Source organism: Amyelois transitella, chromosome 18, assembly GCF_032362555.1.
Source record: "Amyelois transitella isolate CPQ chromosome 18, ilAmyTran1.1, whole genome shotgun sequence".
Classification (NCBI taxonomy): Eukaryota; Metazoa; Arthropoda; class Insecta; order Lepidoptera; family Pyralidae; genus Amyelois; species Amyelois transitella.
This window is the reverse complement of record NC_083521.1, coordinates 5,234,138-5,252,353: the sequence shown is the minus strand read 5'-3', so window position 1 is coordinate 5,252,353 and position 18,216 is coordinate 5,234,138. Positions and strand designations below refer to the sequence as shown.

Here is an 18,216-nt window from a genome sequence, read left to right as displayed (position 1 = left end):
AACATATCACTTGCGAATACAAAATTAGATAAAAGACTGTAATAAGAATTTAAGCACAGTCAACACAAAAATACAGGTATTGTATAACCTCACCCGTGATGCGATGGAATGGGTTGACCATCCAGCGTCCAGCGGAACCTTGGGGGCGGGTCCCCCACCGCGGAGCATTTGAGGGCCACCTGCGCCCCGGGTTGCACCGCCTGCTCGATGAATGTGTATACCAGCTCCGGCCGCGTATCTGATTATTTTTTTTTTTATTATTAACTATTTTTTATATTTACAGCCGAAACTCCAATAAAAAGTTTTTAATACCAACTAATTATGTCTCAACAATATTTGACCAGAAAATGTACTTTGTTCGTGTTTCAATTCATAAAATCGATATATCTGTACATTTATAGAAAATGTCAGATACACATAAGTACATTTATTGCCCATTTTTTAATTAAATCGTAATAAAAATTGAAACTTAAAAATGGAAAAAAAATCAATAAGGTGAGTTTCATCTACACAATTAAGAAATTTGTTTGTTAAACAAATAAGCCATTAGTTTTACATTTAAATTTCGAGAAAAAAATATAAAGCTTTTCACGGAATTTCAATATTTCTTCGCGGCGGACGTAAAAATCATTCGTACATTTTGAACAACAAAGGTGTGTGCTATACAGAAACGCCATAAATAAACTTCACTCACCTGAAGAACGTTTTAACCGTTTTCGTTTGAAGCGTAGCGCATTCGTTTTCTTCCCTAATGAGCACCACATAACTGGAAATATGGAATAATGTAAATATTTTAGCTATATGAAATTCGTTTTACAACCAACTGAAACATTTTTTTTCAACTCTGTTTTCAATAATTGACTCGAACGTCATACTTATATCTTGATAAAACAATGAATGAATGATTTTTTAAAATAATTTAGCCGGTTCAATGATACAAGCTTTTGCCGTTTAAATTATACTAAATTGTAAAATAGTTGCCTCATTTATATTATAAATTGATAATATCGAATTTTGACTTTGTACGTTTCCATCGGTCGTTATTATAAGACCGTAGATCGTACAGTGGTTTGAAAATTGGTGTGCAATTGGTGGACATTCCAGCAAAAAATATAAAAAAAAATCGATTGCATCTCATGCCAAATTTCAGCTTTGTACGATTAATTATTTCAGGTAAGAATTATCTTTTTATTTCAATATTAAACGAAAACACATACTGCCGGTGGTCGAATCCGTAAGGCGCCCGGTTAAAATGACTATTTTCAAAGTTATGTACATTACTTTAAATACTAATCGATACTCTTACTATGAGGGAAAATATCGTAAAAAAACCTGCACATTCAGGTAATCGGATGTATAATTATGACCGATCCAATACGGTCAGGTTCCTATGCAAAGGTTGTGGATGTCAGATGGGAGTCGCTGTAAAAACCTAACTCACCAATAGGGGATCAATGGTCAAAGGCAAATACCGGGCTTCTCTCTAAAGTGGTGAGGATGCAACCGGGATTGTAGCCGGGTGGGAAGAATAAATGAAAATATTATAATACGTATAAAAATATTGAATAAAATTTCCATATTCATAAAAATCGTTTTCAAACGGAAATATTTCAAAATAACTGTGAACATTTCAATATGTGCTCAATCGTTTACTGACGCAAATCGCTCGGGCAAATACTCGTATGTACAAAACGCAGTCACATGCAATAAAAATATTCACATATGTGCGAGGAATGCACGTACTCGTATTTCAAATACGTATGAAAAAGGGTATTAGGTACTTTACGATATCGCAATAAAATTGCCGCTGGTGCCAGCCGTACATTGTGTAGAATGGAACATAGAGAGATGGCAGTCGTTTGAAATTCGCCATAATGGTATTTTTGTTACAAAAATGAATCTATATTCGATACTATCATGATTTATTTTTATTTCTTTTTCTATATATACTCGTATGTGACTACCTGTGATCGTGCAAAGACGTTGTTGTTTTATTTTCAGTATTATATCTTTTCCTTTAAAGCAAATTTAAATAATGTAAGGGATATATTATGTTTAACGATCGTATATCAGGTACCAATATAAGTGATATTATTTATACTATCAATTTAAAACAAAATTCACACACGAAACTATTTGTTTTCTTATACCATATATTCAATCCCATTGATGTAAAAATATCTGAAATTTCTTTCTAATGATCACCATAGGTTATTAAACTTTTTGTAGAAAAGCCATATTAAAGCTTTCAATTTTACTCGATTAGATTAGGCGTGCAGGTTTATTTTCTTAAATTAAGAAAACCTTAAAATAATATACCGATGATGTGACGAAATGAGACTGTGGCAAGATTAAATCAACCTGAATTGAGGTTTCGTTGAAAAATTCACTCAGCATTTCGTTTTACTATCCACATTCGTTCGGAATTTATAACGCCGTAAATCGTAAAAGCGGGCAAAAAATTTAAAACCATGCAGAATTCTGAATTGCCGAGATAAACCGAATCCCGATAGCTTGGGCTTATCTATAACAGTAAACACTGTGTATTCAAAGCCTCGGTGGTCATGTGATTATGGTACTTTATGGTAACTTTGAATACTACCGTAATTTTTTTGTGTACGTACTTACCTACATACATTTCGATGATAGTTCTGTCATTGAGTAAGAAAGCATTTTGAGGACTTCATGCAGATGTATCTAAGACTAGCTGACATCCGCGACTTTGTCATCGTGGACAAAGTAGCAGCGCAGCTGAGATATCGCCGAAAGCCTGTTTTTTACCGAATTAAGTGACATTTATAGTTATATTATTACCTATCAATTTATAAAATTAACTTATTATATTATTCCATTGTCTAAGCTGTATTTCATGACAATCTGTCTAGTAACTTTTGCGTGAATGAGTAACAAACACACTGCCACACATCCTTACAAAATTTCACATTAATTGAATTACTTGGATTCACAGCGTGTTCCAAGCAGATCTGTGTTGATTTTCTTGTTAACACGGTCTCGTTGGTCAGATGGGAGTGGCTCCGAGTAGACTGTTTTTACAACTTCGAGGTTTCTACAGGTCGAGGTCATAGGGCAAACAACCAATTCTATGAGAACACATCCAGGACAAATGCTAAGAGGACGATGATGTTTATGATCATGCGGTCCTGGGTTCGATACCTGGCTAAGATGGATCCTGGGTCGAGGAGGCTTATTTATACATATATATTCAAAACAAAGATGTTAAAAGTGGAAAGTGAGGTTTTCTAATATTATCTTATAGTAAAAAAGGAAACTATAAATGAAATGATTAACATTAAAAGAGTATTCTATGCATAACACTTATGAATATTTTACGCCATTATCGGAAAATAAATCACTTGGCAACATTTCATCTTGATTTCATCCGAATGTTACAGGCAACAAAGAGATATAAAATTATCTCGAATACAATATTTCATGCCTTTGTGTGGGAAAAGTGAAATTGCTTAGTTGTTGGCCACAAACGGTATTCCTAAATCGCTACGACAGATTGTATGTTATAACAAAATTTAATACAAAAGTTTAGTGATTACCTGCTTTTTATTTTGGTATACGTATTGAAATAATTATATGTACAGCCTTGAAAAAGTAACCGTTACTCTTTCTCTCATCTCTGCGTGTTCCCGGTTGCACCCTCAACGGAAGTGTGAAGACAGTCACTGAAATATTAACCTTTACCTGTGATTCGATTTTATTATATTAATAACTATTATAGGTATATAGATATATTTTAGACTACCTTTCACTACAAAAAAAAAATGTATAAATCTTTGCTGTCAGTCAATCAAACCCCAACCCAAATAAACTGTCATAAAACGGTATTGACGTATGAAAAAAGCCCCAAAAGCCAATGTTCCCTTCTCCCTACGACCCAGTTCGCCCCCACAAAGATGCCAGGGTGCAAAATATCTCAGGAACTATTCCAATTTGGAAAGTTTCATTTTAGGCCAACCGCACTGGGTTACCAAAATGAACTCGAAAAATGGAACAAATGTTTTCTTTCTCGCTATTATGCTGATTGGTGAATAAGTCTCAATCATCAATCCTTAACTTAATAAGTAATATATTATAAAAAAATATATTAATACAACAGAATTTGTAATGGCATAAAATCTAAAGTATTAAGTAGTGCTAAAAAGAGAATCAACTCGGGGATGTCTTGGCGAAATGTCAGTCCAAGAATACTTTATACCGACGAGCTTGCATAAAGAGATGTGTGAGAATGTGGATAAAGTCTAAGCTAACTGTATTTCAATTTAAAATTCAATTTATTTATTGCATATCATTATGTACATTTCAGTTCTAACTACTACAATAGTCACTGTTTTAGTCATGGGTAAAACATGAACCCCCTAAGGTATAGCAAAATTAAGATCGGAACGGCAAACGGTTTTGTCAATTTAATTAAGTGTGATTTGATTTTATTCAATTAGATTTGTGCATTCATTGTGTTCATTGTTTGTAGATATATATCAAAAGAGTCATTCTAAATGGCTATAAATAATTCGAACCCACCTTTGAATACCTACGTTTCAGATACTTTTAACCACTAGCCTCTCTTAATACTCGTAATTTATTACATATCCATTATGTACATGAGTGCGGTTTTCGGCTCGTAATCTATCAATATCTCAGAACAATCGATGCCTGCTGCTTTAGCAAACAATCTCCGCTTCTCATGAATATAGTAACTTCACGCTATTCTCTCATAATAACCGCATACTTCTCCAATATAGGTACACTACTTAAGATATAAATACATATACACCTCTTTCGTGGCCTTTCAATATTTTCAAGACTGTTGGCTTTTTCACCCCGCAGTGCATATAAACGTGATTAAATGTGTAAAGCGTAGACAAACATCACATGTCTCCACTAGCCACGATCCCTAATTCTCTGGTGTTTTACATCATCTACTTTAGATGAATATTTTTTCATGATTCAATACTCCTAATCCGACCGTTAACCAGAATGTCTTCGATTTGATCAAGTTACATTCGTCTAGATCTTAATTTTCAACGTTTATATTTACACTCACCTTGAATCTTCTTTCATATAACACACTCACATACTCAATGTTCATTATCCTATTACTCATTTTTCCATCGATTATAGTACCTATTCTTAACGCCTATTCATCTTCCATCGCGTTTATTAACCTACTCGTATTATATATTTCACTTTTATTATAATAATAATTAGTTTTTATGTTCGATTATTAAAAAGTTTTGGTTTAGAAATTATTTATTATTTTCTATGACGAAGTCGCAGCCCTAATAAATCATTATTTATTTCTTTGCTTAGATATAGCGTTGTAAGATTCATCTTTTACATTTCAATTATAACTATTCAATTGCTTTTTCTGGTGTTCCAAAGCCATTGGATTTTAATATCGTATTGTATCTAAAAAGCTTGTTGTAGGTCAAAGGCAGCCGGAGCGAACGCGCCCATCCGACACAAATCACCGAATTCCGACACTCGGCACCCTATTTGTATTCGTATTGATCTGCCATCTGCTACCCGATGTAACTGGCAATTGTAAATTGTCGTCGTCGTCCTAGATATGGTATATGAATGATATGAAAAGTGTATTATGATATATAAATATAAACCCGCGGCGTTTAAAGCTCTAAATTAGTTGGCAATAGTTTAGGTAGGTATTAACGCTATTTGAGGCGTAAGACGCGCCAAGGGTTAAAGACTGTTTCCCCATAAAATGATAACGAATGTCCGCCGCCATATTGTATTTTTTTAATGGACTCTAAAATAACTCTGCGCCTTCCTTTGAGCACCATCTATTTAGAAAGTAAAGGTCTAATAGTTATTGTTTATAGATTAGGTAAAATTTACGAAAAATGGTGTGTCCACATATACTGAACAAGTGATAAAAAATATGTGTGAAGACACGACGAAGCAACCCCGCCAATTCGAATAAAAAAAGCGGCATGGTTTAACATACAATTCGATTAACTGTCTTGGAAGAAAGAGCTACCAAGTTTCCTTACTTCGCGTCTTCAATATGTACTAATGCGATCATAAAATACATTCTAATGGCACTTCTAGTTAGGGACTTTATTTCAGAGAACGAATTCTGACTACATACATCTCGTGTGGTACGAGTACGTGCAGACATGTTTTTAGTTTATTAACCCAATCACATATTGTACTCTTGTTTATTTCATTTTTAACTAGTTACCTTTAAAAATTCATGGTTTTTTTATATTTGTTTCTATTCTTATCTAAGTTAAATATGTATTAATTAGTTGATTTGACGTAAATTGGTATCACTGCGGTGTATTATTACCATTTTTTACTTTTTACTAAAGCTCTACAAACATAGCTTAAACTACAATATTTCAAAGCAGTTTCGAATAACCAAAGTCAAACTAGGACGCTGCAACGGGAATAATAGAAATTTCAAATATTTCGTGCACAATTCCTACTATTTCGAACTTGTCACCTAGGATTTGCATCAGATGATGGAGACTTTAATTGGGGATCCCATTTCGTCTGAAAACTTTGTAGAGGCCGGCTCGCCCTGACGCCTACTTGATTGCTTCTATTTCGGTTTCGTAGCTCGGGACGTAAGTACATTATAGAGAATAAAGAATTTAAACTTGTGCGATATTGGGCCCAGGATATTAGTACTCGTACTCCATTTTTGAGATTTGATTACGTGATAACGAAAAAAATATGCACACGCGCAGAACTCAATCCCATTTAATATTAAAAATGCGATAGTAAGTTTGTTTTCTCTTCTAGCTTATTGTACACGTTGTGAAATCGTTACACGAACACTTTAGTTTTAAAATTACCTTTAGTTACTACTACTTAAGTAGTTAGTACCAGAGTTATTCACCTGTAGTTATTTTATTTTGTGCTCCATTCCAAATAATTGAACAATAGCAACCCTTTGCAGCTACCAATCAAAATAGTTCGAATAAGTATCAGACGTTTCAACTTGTTTGGAATCTGCCTTGCTCCTTTGTTCACTATTCAATTTAATTTATTGTTACTAAAACAACTCAAATGTGAGCTTATAAATTTTTTTAGTCACCATAATACTGCTGCTGAACACTTCTAGCTAATGTGTCTCTAATAAATGTGGCAAAATAAAATCATTTATTGACTATGTGCTTAAAACGAATATAATTATGATCTTGAATAATTAAATAATCTTTATTAATAAAAAATATTAAAGTCGAAATGATTGTCGAAAGAGGCTTATACGAAAATAATATAATTTTAATATCGTATGACAGGTATTTACATATACGTAATACGTCTTTTCACGAGTCAGGGACGGCTTGACATCGTACTACCCCGGGGGAAATCTCTCGATGTCTTTGAACTGGCTACGAGTTTCTTCAAAAAAGTACACATAAGATACATACACTAGATGACAATTTCAATATAATTTCCATATATCGAACGTGACTTTGCAAGTCTTTGTTGACAATAAACTGTGATAAAATATTTTAGGGAATGGACTTTCAACCTGTGTGTCAATATCACTTCTATACTTAGCTTTTCAGCTAAATATGATTTTTTAGCCTTGTGACTGTTGGTTCTTCTCGAACCCATAAGAGACGAAGACGTGTTTGTTTGTTGGTACGCACTATCCGCCCCGAGTTAGCAAATTGTACATCTTCTTTAAGAAAACCGCACAACGTACGGAACGGTGAGGAAATATTTTGAAGTTATTTTGTTAAAATGAACTATGGGTTTTAAAGTTATCAAACTCTGTTAAGGTTCGTAATTTTAGGAAGAGTGAGACGTCAGTTCAAAAATAAGAAATGGAAATGCAGTAAAAACATTCGCAAAAATCATCACTGCCCAATCATTTCCATAAATCGTGATACCCCAAATTAGAAAAAAATGAAACGTGTCACCTACCATGCAGAAAGGTAAAATGACCCCAGGCATGTGATAAGAATAAACTAATAAGAAATTTTCGCGCCAATTGCTCCTGTGCCGACTGGACCTTATTTTTCTCTCCGACTGAGTACGGAATTTATGGGAGACCCCGAGGCAATAAAATACCTTGTGCGAAAATGAAGGAGGGAATTGCAATATATTTGTTTCTCGGTGGCTAGAGGAAAGCCGTTCCAGACATCTGCGGGTAAAAAGTATTTTATGATATGAATGCGCGTTTTATGAAGTCCGTTCATAATGTTTTATCAACGTGTCGCTCGGATTTGTGAGCGCTGTGCTGTGCTGTGGCAAAAATATTTAGGTTGCAGAAAGATATCGTGATCTTATGGTGATGGTATACATGGTAAACCCTGCTCATTCAGGTTTCTGTAAGTGTAACTATTATTCAAATATCCATTTCATTTCCTCCACAAAGTTTGCGGAGATAGAAATGAGTCGCTTCATATAAGAAAACTGTCGTACCTAGTCCAGGATCGTGGTTATAGGCGCACTACATCCAATTCTCCTGCGTGAGGCTGTGAGTGTAAGGCGAGAGTGTGAGGTGACTCAGAGTAAAGCCAGGAAATGATGATGATGATACATAGAGGAAGATTTACCTCAAGTTTCATGGGTAATTCCATGAGTTCAAAAGAATATTTTTAGTCTCTTGTAATCATTCCCTTCCTTTCCCAGAGGTGCCGACATAGACTACAACTTTCCAACTGCCAAGACCCGTGCTTCATGCTTATTGGCTTCATCCACATACAATATTATCTAGAAACTTCGTCGATTTAGGGCAATGTTGACCTAACCGATATGAATAATAACCCCGATTTTACCCACCTTAAAACTTCATTATCTATTATTGCTATTTTCAAGTGCCATGCCTCTCGTCATTGCTAGTACTGAGATTGATCAAATCAATTAAGTACCTAGTACTTACCTTGAGTGTGACCTGTTAACCAGAGTTCAGTACAGTAACAATTAACCAAGTAAGTTGCACTATAACGATTGTTTGTATGTTGTATCTTCACGTTTCTACCTACTTTACTTATCTTTATGAAAATTTAACATAATTATATAGTTAGGAGTACCTACGTAGTTACCATTTAAACGCAGGGTACCTTTTATCAAAAAAAAAATACTACTTCCGTGAAATTTGCGATAGAGCCGCAGTACCAATCTAATTGTACAATTTCTGAATCATAATCTTTAACTTCACTCAAGTTGATTTCAAAGATTTGTCTCAAAAAAGTATAGCCGTAATTTACAGTAACTACGAAATACTTACATGATGACCAGGTGAATGTTTTATGATGCTACGTGAGTACGTAACACTCCTTGTATGATAAATTATTAACCCACATCACAATTCCTGGGTGAGATGAGAATTGTTTTGTTTCATTATTTAGTAAGTTTTGTTCTTAGTCTTACTACTGACTTTTTTATTATTAATAAAAATGTTTCGACGATTTTGTACGATGAAAGCACAGTTTATTTTTAGTGCATTTAAATAGTATTTCTTTACTATGTACAGGTTATATCGTCCAATCAAGTGAGATATGATAATACCTACTACTTTACTTAATACTACGATAATTTGATATAAAAACTACATACCATCAAACTTTAAACGTTTGTAAATGTACTATTGTGATTTTTACCTCACTTGTTCGGTATTTTCATCGTTTTGACACAAAATAAATGTCCTTAGAAACACCACCATATATTTCATATCTTTATCACTTACGGGGTAGACCGACCCAAAAGTCAGAAGACTCGAAGGCCATAATAAGCTTTACTCCCTGCGTTTCTAATTAAACGCAAGTCCCGCCATCACTGAAATATTTTTTATGGATAGATAGCTATTTGAGTAATAACACCACGCAATTCTTACTCCGTTTAGAAAGATGAAATATATTGAACAAAATCACAATGAAAATAATAACAAATACAAAAACAAAAATAAATAAGTTAACCAATGTTGTGAAATCATAATTTGTTTTCGATCTCCACAAACCGCGTAATTGTGGTACGCGATGTGAAAATTTAATTTATAAAATTATTAAATTAATTTCATGATGTATCATGATACCGCGCCTAGATGTTAATATGATACAGAATATTAATTCATTTAGACCAATTTGCATTACTGTAATTCAATACCGTAAGTGGAATGAAATTTGATGATGCCAATAGTGGTCAATGAACATGATTTCCGGGGTGGCAGGCGATGTGACATAACTAACTATATTGAGTAATGAACAAATACGACGAATGGGTTGGTAAAAAAATGGTACGTATTCGAATTAAGAACCTCTAATTATTGAAGTTCGCTAATAATCAACCAATGACCACATGTCATTTTAATATTGACGAAATGCAAACTTTTGAAAAGCTTAATTGTTAAGTTATTATCGTCTCACAATTAATGTACCCAACAATTATGTTGTATATTTGTAGAATAGCTTTAAATCTATTGACCTCGTAAATCCTAGTGTAAGTAACATTAATTAATAACTGAAAATTATAATACTCACCAACGTTTTGAATTTCTTGAAACTCTTTCACTACATTGCAACCAATTCTTCTATTTGTTTTGAAATTATGAAACTGGTACAAGTAGTGAGTCCTGGAAAAAAGGAACTCTGTTGTAAAATATTATTTACAGAGTAGATAATTTTTTTTTATTTATCTATATTGTCTCCCAGTAAAATTACCTTATGATTCTCAGTGCTTTAGAAAAGGACCACTCCATCTCTTTACTCTGCTTTTAAATGTTATATTAAAATTCCCCTGCAAAGGTTGCGAAGATCAGACGGAATAATCGCTTGGAAAGAAAACCTGACATACCCAATCGAAAATCATGGGCGAAAAGCGCGCTCCTAGCTTCTAACCAAGAGGAAAAAGAGTTTCTATTATCTCCCAATATAAATTTTACTAACATCATTAATGCGAAATTTTGTAGGGAGGCTACGATATTACATATGTTACCCATTTTTTTCGCAGAATCTTATAGACGGATTTTGATCATATTTAGTACACAGAATAAAATAATATAGGAAAGTAATTTAAATCCCGGAATTTCCACAGGAGTGTACCTAGTTTCATATACGAGTACTTAGCCATTGGTTATAAAGACAACATAATTTTTAATAAAACTGCATCGTTATTTTAATAAAATGGCAAAATATGCAGCCTAACAATCGCGGTCACACGGCTACATTCACGGCTTGCAACCACAGGGAAATTAAATTGCACAGTGATATATAGCTGTGACACGCGGGAAACACAGCGTATAACTCTGTCGCGCGAGATGAAAAATAATAGTGACGTGGTAGAGAGTTGTGGGTTTTTATTACTTCTATGCTAGGAACAAAGATAAATAAACTAATTTTAATAGGGAAAGATAAATAAAACACTTCATTGCATTCATACAAACATAACGCCATAAAAGAAGTTAACTTCAGGGTAGAGAAAATAAACAGATAAATGCTTTCGGTGTAGAACAAAATGTGGCAGTTATTTCTGAAGTCGAGGTCGTAATTGATCTCTGTAATCAGAATGAAATGTTGTGACCAGGTTTAATCTCTAGTGAAAATCTACACACACAGAGCCAACAGTCTTAAAAAGACTGAGAGGCCACGTTCAGCTTTTTGGCTTGATGAAAGAATTGAGAGTGAAGATCTAAAATTTATAATTATGAGTTTACCAATGCTTCTAAAAATATCAAATCAAGTCAAGTTTAATTTTATAATACGGATGATTCCCATAAACATAAAACAAATCTTGAACCCATTCAGGAACAAGCACCATCATCATCAATCTGTGTGATATGTGCTAGAAAAATACATCGTGATATCAGATTATACTCGTATTACAAAGAAACTTGCATTCAGAACTTATATCAGTCATAACAAGAGTAGAAAAACTTATATCAGTAAGACAATTGTTAGTGAAGAAAAAGATAAGTAACCTTTGCTTTAATCTTCTTGTTTCCAAGGTTACTTGTAGACTTGAAACGAGTACCTTCGTAGCACTCCGATTCTACGAAGTTACAACAGAACTTTGTCGTAGCTACAAGGTAATCGTATCAATTTTCCTTGTACTTTCAAGTGCATTCCTACAGTTTGCTGTCCTTATATGATTTATTTAATACTTTAATTGTATCTAATTTACATTCAGTCTAAGTATAATATTCGTATATTAGATAGTCTCGGGGATTTTTCATTTTTTTTTACGAAGCTATGAATTACTGTTACACTATTTTCCTTCCTTTAGGCAAGATCTAAATTTGCTTTGCGCTTATGGGTTGTGTATGTATTCTTAAATTTAAAAAAGTGATAAAAAATGTTTTCTTTTCCCTCGCCAGGCCTTGTTATTTTATTCAACCCTTCCTTCTAATATTGTAATGGAAAGATAAAATTATATTCCGGACAAAACTTGTAGACATAGGTAAAAATAACATAAAGAAGATACATATTTTATAAATACGAAATAGTATGAAGCCAAAGTTTATAAATTTGGCAAAATATCTTAGGTTTTCTTATAAACAGACTGTTAAAGACGTTGTGATTAAATCTAACACAGTATTAACTACATTAATTCAAATGGATCCCTCTCATTAAACGTGCGGTAGAGCTTTTAAACGAAACTTATTTACAAAAACACCTCTAACAATTGTAGTAATATAGTCTGTAACTGATATGATATCTGTAGACAAAGTTATTTAGCAGTATAAAGTTGTCTGCCGAGTGAGACGCGAAAATTAGAGTAAGAAGTGGGTCAAAGTCGAGCCGGGGTCGACGGCCGTAGCGTCGCGTCGACAATAATTACGTAACGAGGATGTTGACATAGAATATTTAGTGGACAGAAATGTCATATCTGTACTAATATTAAAAAGCTGAAGAGTTTGTTTGTTTGAACGCGCTAATCTCAGGAACTACTGGTTCGAATTGAAAAATTATTTTTGTGTTGAATAGACCATTTATCGAGGAAGGATTTAGGCTATATAACATCACGCTGCAACTATAAGGAGCGAAGAAATAATGGAAAATGTGAAAAAAAACGGGAGACATCATACATCCTTGAGGGCTTCAATGATGCCCAAATTAACATTCGGACGAAGTCGCGGGTACAGCTAGTGATTAATATTTTTTAAATATATCGGCTTCCTCTTATATGAAAATTGTAGCCTTTGTGAAAAACGGATTTGTAAGCTGTGCTACTGTAAAGTTTTATCAAATGCTTTCAATTTTTAGCAAACTATTTGTTGCTTAAGAAACAGAGTATCCAAAGTCTATTTTTCAAATAGAATTGTTTAACAATACTTATGTATACGTGTAGTTCCCGGCACCAATACAAAAAAGAATAGGACCACTCCATCTCTTCCCATGAATGTCGTAAAAGGCGACTAGGGGTCCTGCCAACCACCTGCAACCTGTCACTATTTGAATCTCAATTCTAACATTAAACCAAATAGCTGAACGTGGCCATTCAGTCCTTTCAAGACTGTTGGCTCTGTCTACCCCGCAAGGGATATAGACGTTAACATATGTATGTATTCCGCTTATTAAAATTATATCTGAAGGAACCACTGTGCCCCCACCAAGTCGAGTAAACATAGTACGACTTAGTAATTCGAATATTTCATAATTTATTTTTGGAAATCTAATTACTTAGCGTACAATTTTTACTTTTGGTTTTAACTTTGCACATTGCTACACTTGATTTTTGTCCAATTAATATTTTCTTGAATCCAACAAGCTTTAAATCACAGGTCACGTTTTTATAATTTATTTTACATATTTATTAACTTATATACTGCAAGAGTTACTTTTCTGTTTTCTTTACCATTTGTGTCGTGGCGTAGAACGACGACATTTGCACGCCAATCTGTAATCTAACTTCTGAAGGCTTAAACCCAAAATAGCACGACCATCGTGTATAATCCTAACAATATCGGCGTTATGACCGAGCTTTCCTTTACGGAAATCATTGTTATCACGAAACAATACCAAGTTCAACAAACAAGGTTACAAACATACATATAATCAATTCTTATATCCCTTGCAGGGTAGACAGAGCCAATAAACGACTGAGATGCCACGTTCAGTTGTATGGCTTAATGGTGGAGTTGAGATTTAAATAGTAACAAGAAGAATCTCAAACTTATAAGCCTATCTCTTAGTCGCCTTTTACGACGTCCATGTGATAGATATGGAGTGGTCCGATTCTTAAATGCCGGGAAGCAAAGGCAATAATATCTTTTACACGCTAAAAAATGTACTTACGTATTTTTTGATTGAATTTCTTCGCATCGCAATGGAGTCTCGCACATGAATCCTTTGTTCGGCGTTGTGAGCTTGGTGAAACCTGCAAAAAGTAGATATTTATTTGAAAATTTCCCACGATTTTTTTTAACTTGTTATTTTTGATTATCCATTCAAATCCATATTCTTTTATTTGGAAGAGATAATCTTCAAAATACAAGAAATTATCCTATACTATTTGTAGGGGCCATCATCATTAATTTAATTTTTCAAACGGAACAAGAAAGAGAGAAGTTCTGTTTTTTTTATTTTCTAAAAAAGTACTCATACAAAAAGCATTTTAAACGAATTAATTTAACAACAAAATCGTAAGACAAAATCTACAGCAATCCCCAGCTTTATTCATCCGTAGAGAAGGATTCCATTTTATAGTTCATTTAGCAATAGCTAACCGATTGCCACTACCCCTCCGCATGTAGGTGTGTATTTAAATCAACGGCCATCCGTGCTGGCCGGAGGCTGATTCCATTTATATTTTCGGGCGTGCGCAATAAAATCAATACTGTGAACTTTCAGCAGTACACTGACCTAGTCACGCGTTTCATCGAAATAAGGTCGAATATAAAAACTATTTCGCAAAAAAAATCCATTTTGTTGCATAAAAAGTAATTCGCCATCTGATATTTATTGCGCGCTGTAGACCGGAAAGTTAAATTTTTACTATTAACGATACATCTCGTTGATAAATTATGTGATTTTTATTGCATTAGATTACCATCATAGCACAGAATGTTAGGATCTAATCTATTATAGTGGTAGGTATGGTTACCGGTAATACATTGAGCGATACCACTTAAGCATAATCAAGCCTCAGTAATGTCCTAAGGCTATGATTATAAATTATGTACTCAATTTTATAATACTTTTTTACGTTCAGTAAATAGTCTGCATTTAACAAAATGCTCCTATTTAATATTGAAAGACGTGACCCCTAAGGTACATGATTTTACGTACAGTATATTTTATCGTACAATAAATCGTCCATATAATGAGTCTCGCTGTTGGTGCGTCATTATTTGCTGTCGTGTGTAATGCAGTTGATTCCCATTAGCGCTGTCACAGGGAGCTATGTGACCGTTGCTTTTAATTAACTCATTATTTTATACCAGTTCTAGCCTACTGCTTCACCTGTATGGATATGATTTATAGCTTTAATAATATCCATCCAGGCCTTTTGTGATTTCTATCAAACAAAGGTTAGCCAGATAAAACGTTTGATTTAACAAATCACAACATATTGGCAAATTCAGTCAATAAATAAGGTATTGCATTCAGTAAACTTCATCCTGCCAGCACCCCACTTTGTGCTTAAAGATTAATGCTTTTAAATCTTAAATATCAACAAACAAACTCATTTCAAAGTTGTAATAAGTACACAAAGCCTATCAAATAAAGCAGAAACTACTAAACAGCCAACATATTTGCTCAACAATGAGATAAAACGAGCTATTATAAACATAAAGAGAGTACGCAGCTAAAGCCTACCACTTGAAAAACGATAAAAATCCATTTCGAATGCGCATATTTTGCTGTAAGCCGTCCCAGGGCCGAGACAAAGGCTGCGAAATTACTGTCTTGCTTTTAAAATGCGGGAATGAATCGCTCTGTCTCATCCCCTCAAAGCTTTGCCGGAATGCGAGAAGGCCGTTTGCACAGATTATAAATAATACAGATGAGTTGATTCTTACATTTTAAAAAAATGATAATTTATATCATAAATGCGTAGGCACGCATGTTTGTCGTGCGTTTAAATATTTATATAAAAGCAAAAAATACCCACTTATTTACAGACGCACTGATTACGAAATCTCAAAAACTGCTAAGCCAGAAAAGGTGAGATTTGGCAGGAAGGTAAATTATAACAAGTAGTGGTCTGCAAAAAAAAAAGGAAAGTTCCTCGAGAACAGGAGGTAACGGAAGTTTTCCTATTATGAGTAATAATGTGCCATGTGGTTTCCAGCACGTTAGAAAAGAACCACTCCATCTAATGGATGTCGTAAAAGGCGACTAGGGATAGGCTATAAACTTTTGTAGGCGATGGGCTAGCAATCTGTCAGTATTTGAATCTCAATTCCATCATAAACGATGCTGCTGAACGTAGGCCACGTTCATCAGCATCGTTTCAGACGTTAAGTCCACAAAGTGCTAAATAAAACCTCAATATTATTGATTAAAGACGTGTCAAATATTTTTGATATATCAAAGGTTGTTTTTCTGTAATATCTTTGATTTTATGTTAGTGAATACGCGACGTTGCAACTGTATCTATTTAAAACGAACAATGTATTCGCTGGGGTAATCTGCGTAAGGTTATTTCGTAATAGAAAATTAGATGAAAAGAGGTTGCAGAGTTGCATTCCATGCACTAGGATAGTAAAACTAAAATGCTAGAAGGTAAATGTATTCAGACTTTCATTTTAATCAAAATTTATTCAATGCTGTTTATTGAATTGTATTTCATACGAGTGCTGAATTTTGAGTGTAATACTCGGAATATGTATATGCATTAAGAACGTATGGTTTATTTATTCAACAAAATGATATATCCGAATATCATACAGACATTTTCCATAAAACATTTAAACAATGTATAGTTAGTGAAATGACAAAAATTTATCATGTTAATAAATTACCTTTCATGTTTAAATGACATTGAATTAGAAAAACTAATTAAAGTTTTGCTATGTAACGTTCATATACGTAGCGCGCACACGTAATTTTTTCATTATTCTTTCCCTAATATGAAGCGAAAGTTAGTAAACAAATTTTTAAAACAAGCCGAGCACTAGCAAGTTTTGCAATAAATCCCACGGGAGGTAATATTAGACCTTCGAAATAGTTTCGTATCCCGCCCGAGGGAGAAATTAATACTAATCACTGCAACACGTTTGTTGCAGGCGCCGATCTGCGTGATCGGAATGCTAGATTGCTATAGTCGATTCAAATTGCATTCAGGTAAATAAAAAGTGAAATAGGTGTTGTCGTTTTTAGCCTTTTAAAATAGAAGTTCTTTTGTCTTGCGACTAAAAGAGTAGGTAGAATATGTAGTCCAAGCTACCCCGCTGTTCTGATAATGAAGTAAAAATAATGAAGCCATTATCTACCAGTCGTTATAAGTCCAATATATTCACAGAGCAACGATAAGCCCAGTGTGACCTTACTAAGTCTAGCTCAGAACGTGCAGATTTTCTTACGATATCTCTTATTATTAGAATATCGGTTAGCATTCATTGTAGATACCTACGTAACTTAGAAAACAGTCAATGAACTTGGCGGGATTCATTCCAGCAATTCGACAGCTGTAAATACAATCAGAAATAAAGTCTAATTGTACTGAGAGTTAAGTTTCAAATACAAATTTGGAAGGTGCTTACGTTTCGCAAGAGATTTCGTTTAAGTCGCCCTGATAGGTAGCTTTAAAATAGTTTAACTACTAGGAACGAAATTAAAACTAATCGTTTCGGAACGCTCGCAGCAAGCTCTCTGCGTGATCGGAATTCTTGGCCGTGATTGCAACTTCCATTGTAAATCCATGAATAAAAAGAGAAAATAGCGAACAGTAAACTCAATGAGTAGTATTTTAGAATAGTCTTCAAAGGCACAGTAAATTGGGCAAATGCTTAGTGTTGATACGAACTTAGTTATTTTTGCAGAAAGCGAAACAAAGAATTATATTGATGTAGATTTTTTTTCTACTTGCATACTTAGTCACGTGTGTACATCCCTTGTGGGATAGACAGAAGCAACAGTCTTAAAAAGTTTGAAGGGTCACTATGGCCCGATAGAATTGAGATTCAAATACAATAAATAGATTGATAGGCCTACAAGAAAAATCTAAAGTTCATTAGTCTTTCCTTAGTCCCATCATCTTATGACATCCATGGTAAAATATGGCGTTTTTGCTACTTCTAGGCCAATATCTGTGACTTAGTAG

At 34.0% G+C, this 18,216-nt stretch overlaps 1 protein-coding gene across 1 annotated transcript in view; it reads right to left on the bottom strand.

Annotated features, from left to right (window-relative positions):
- Positions 1 to 89: 89 nt before the first annotated feature.
- The window catches only part of LOC132902810 (tigger transposable element-derived protein 6-like), a 31,914-nt gene continuing 13,787 nt past the window's right edge, over positions 90 to 18,216 (bottom strand). The window contains exons 5-6 of the mRNA XM_060949232.1: positions 695 to 766; positions 90 to 238 (exon numbers count right to left, since the gene is read on the bottom strand). Coding sequence (XP_060805215.1) covers positions 90 to 238; positions 695 to 766 — 221 coding nt within the window. The remainder of the gene's footprint in view (positions 239 to 694; positions 767 to 18,216) is intronic.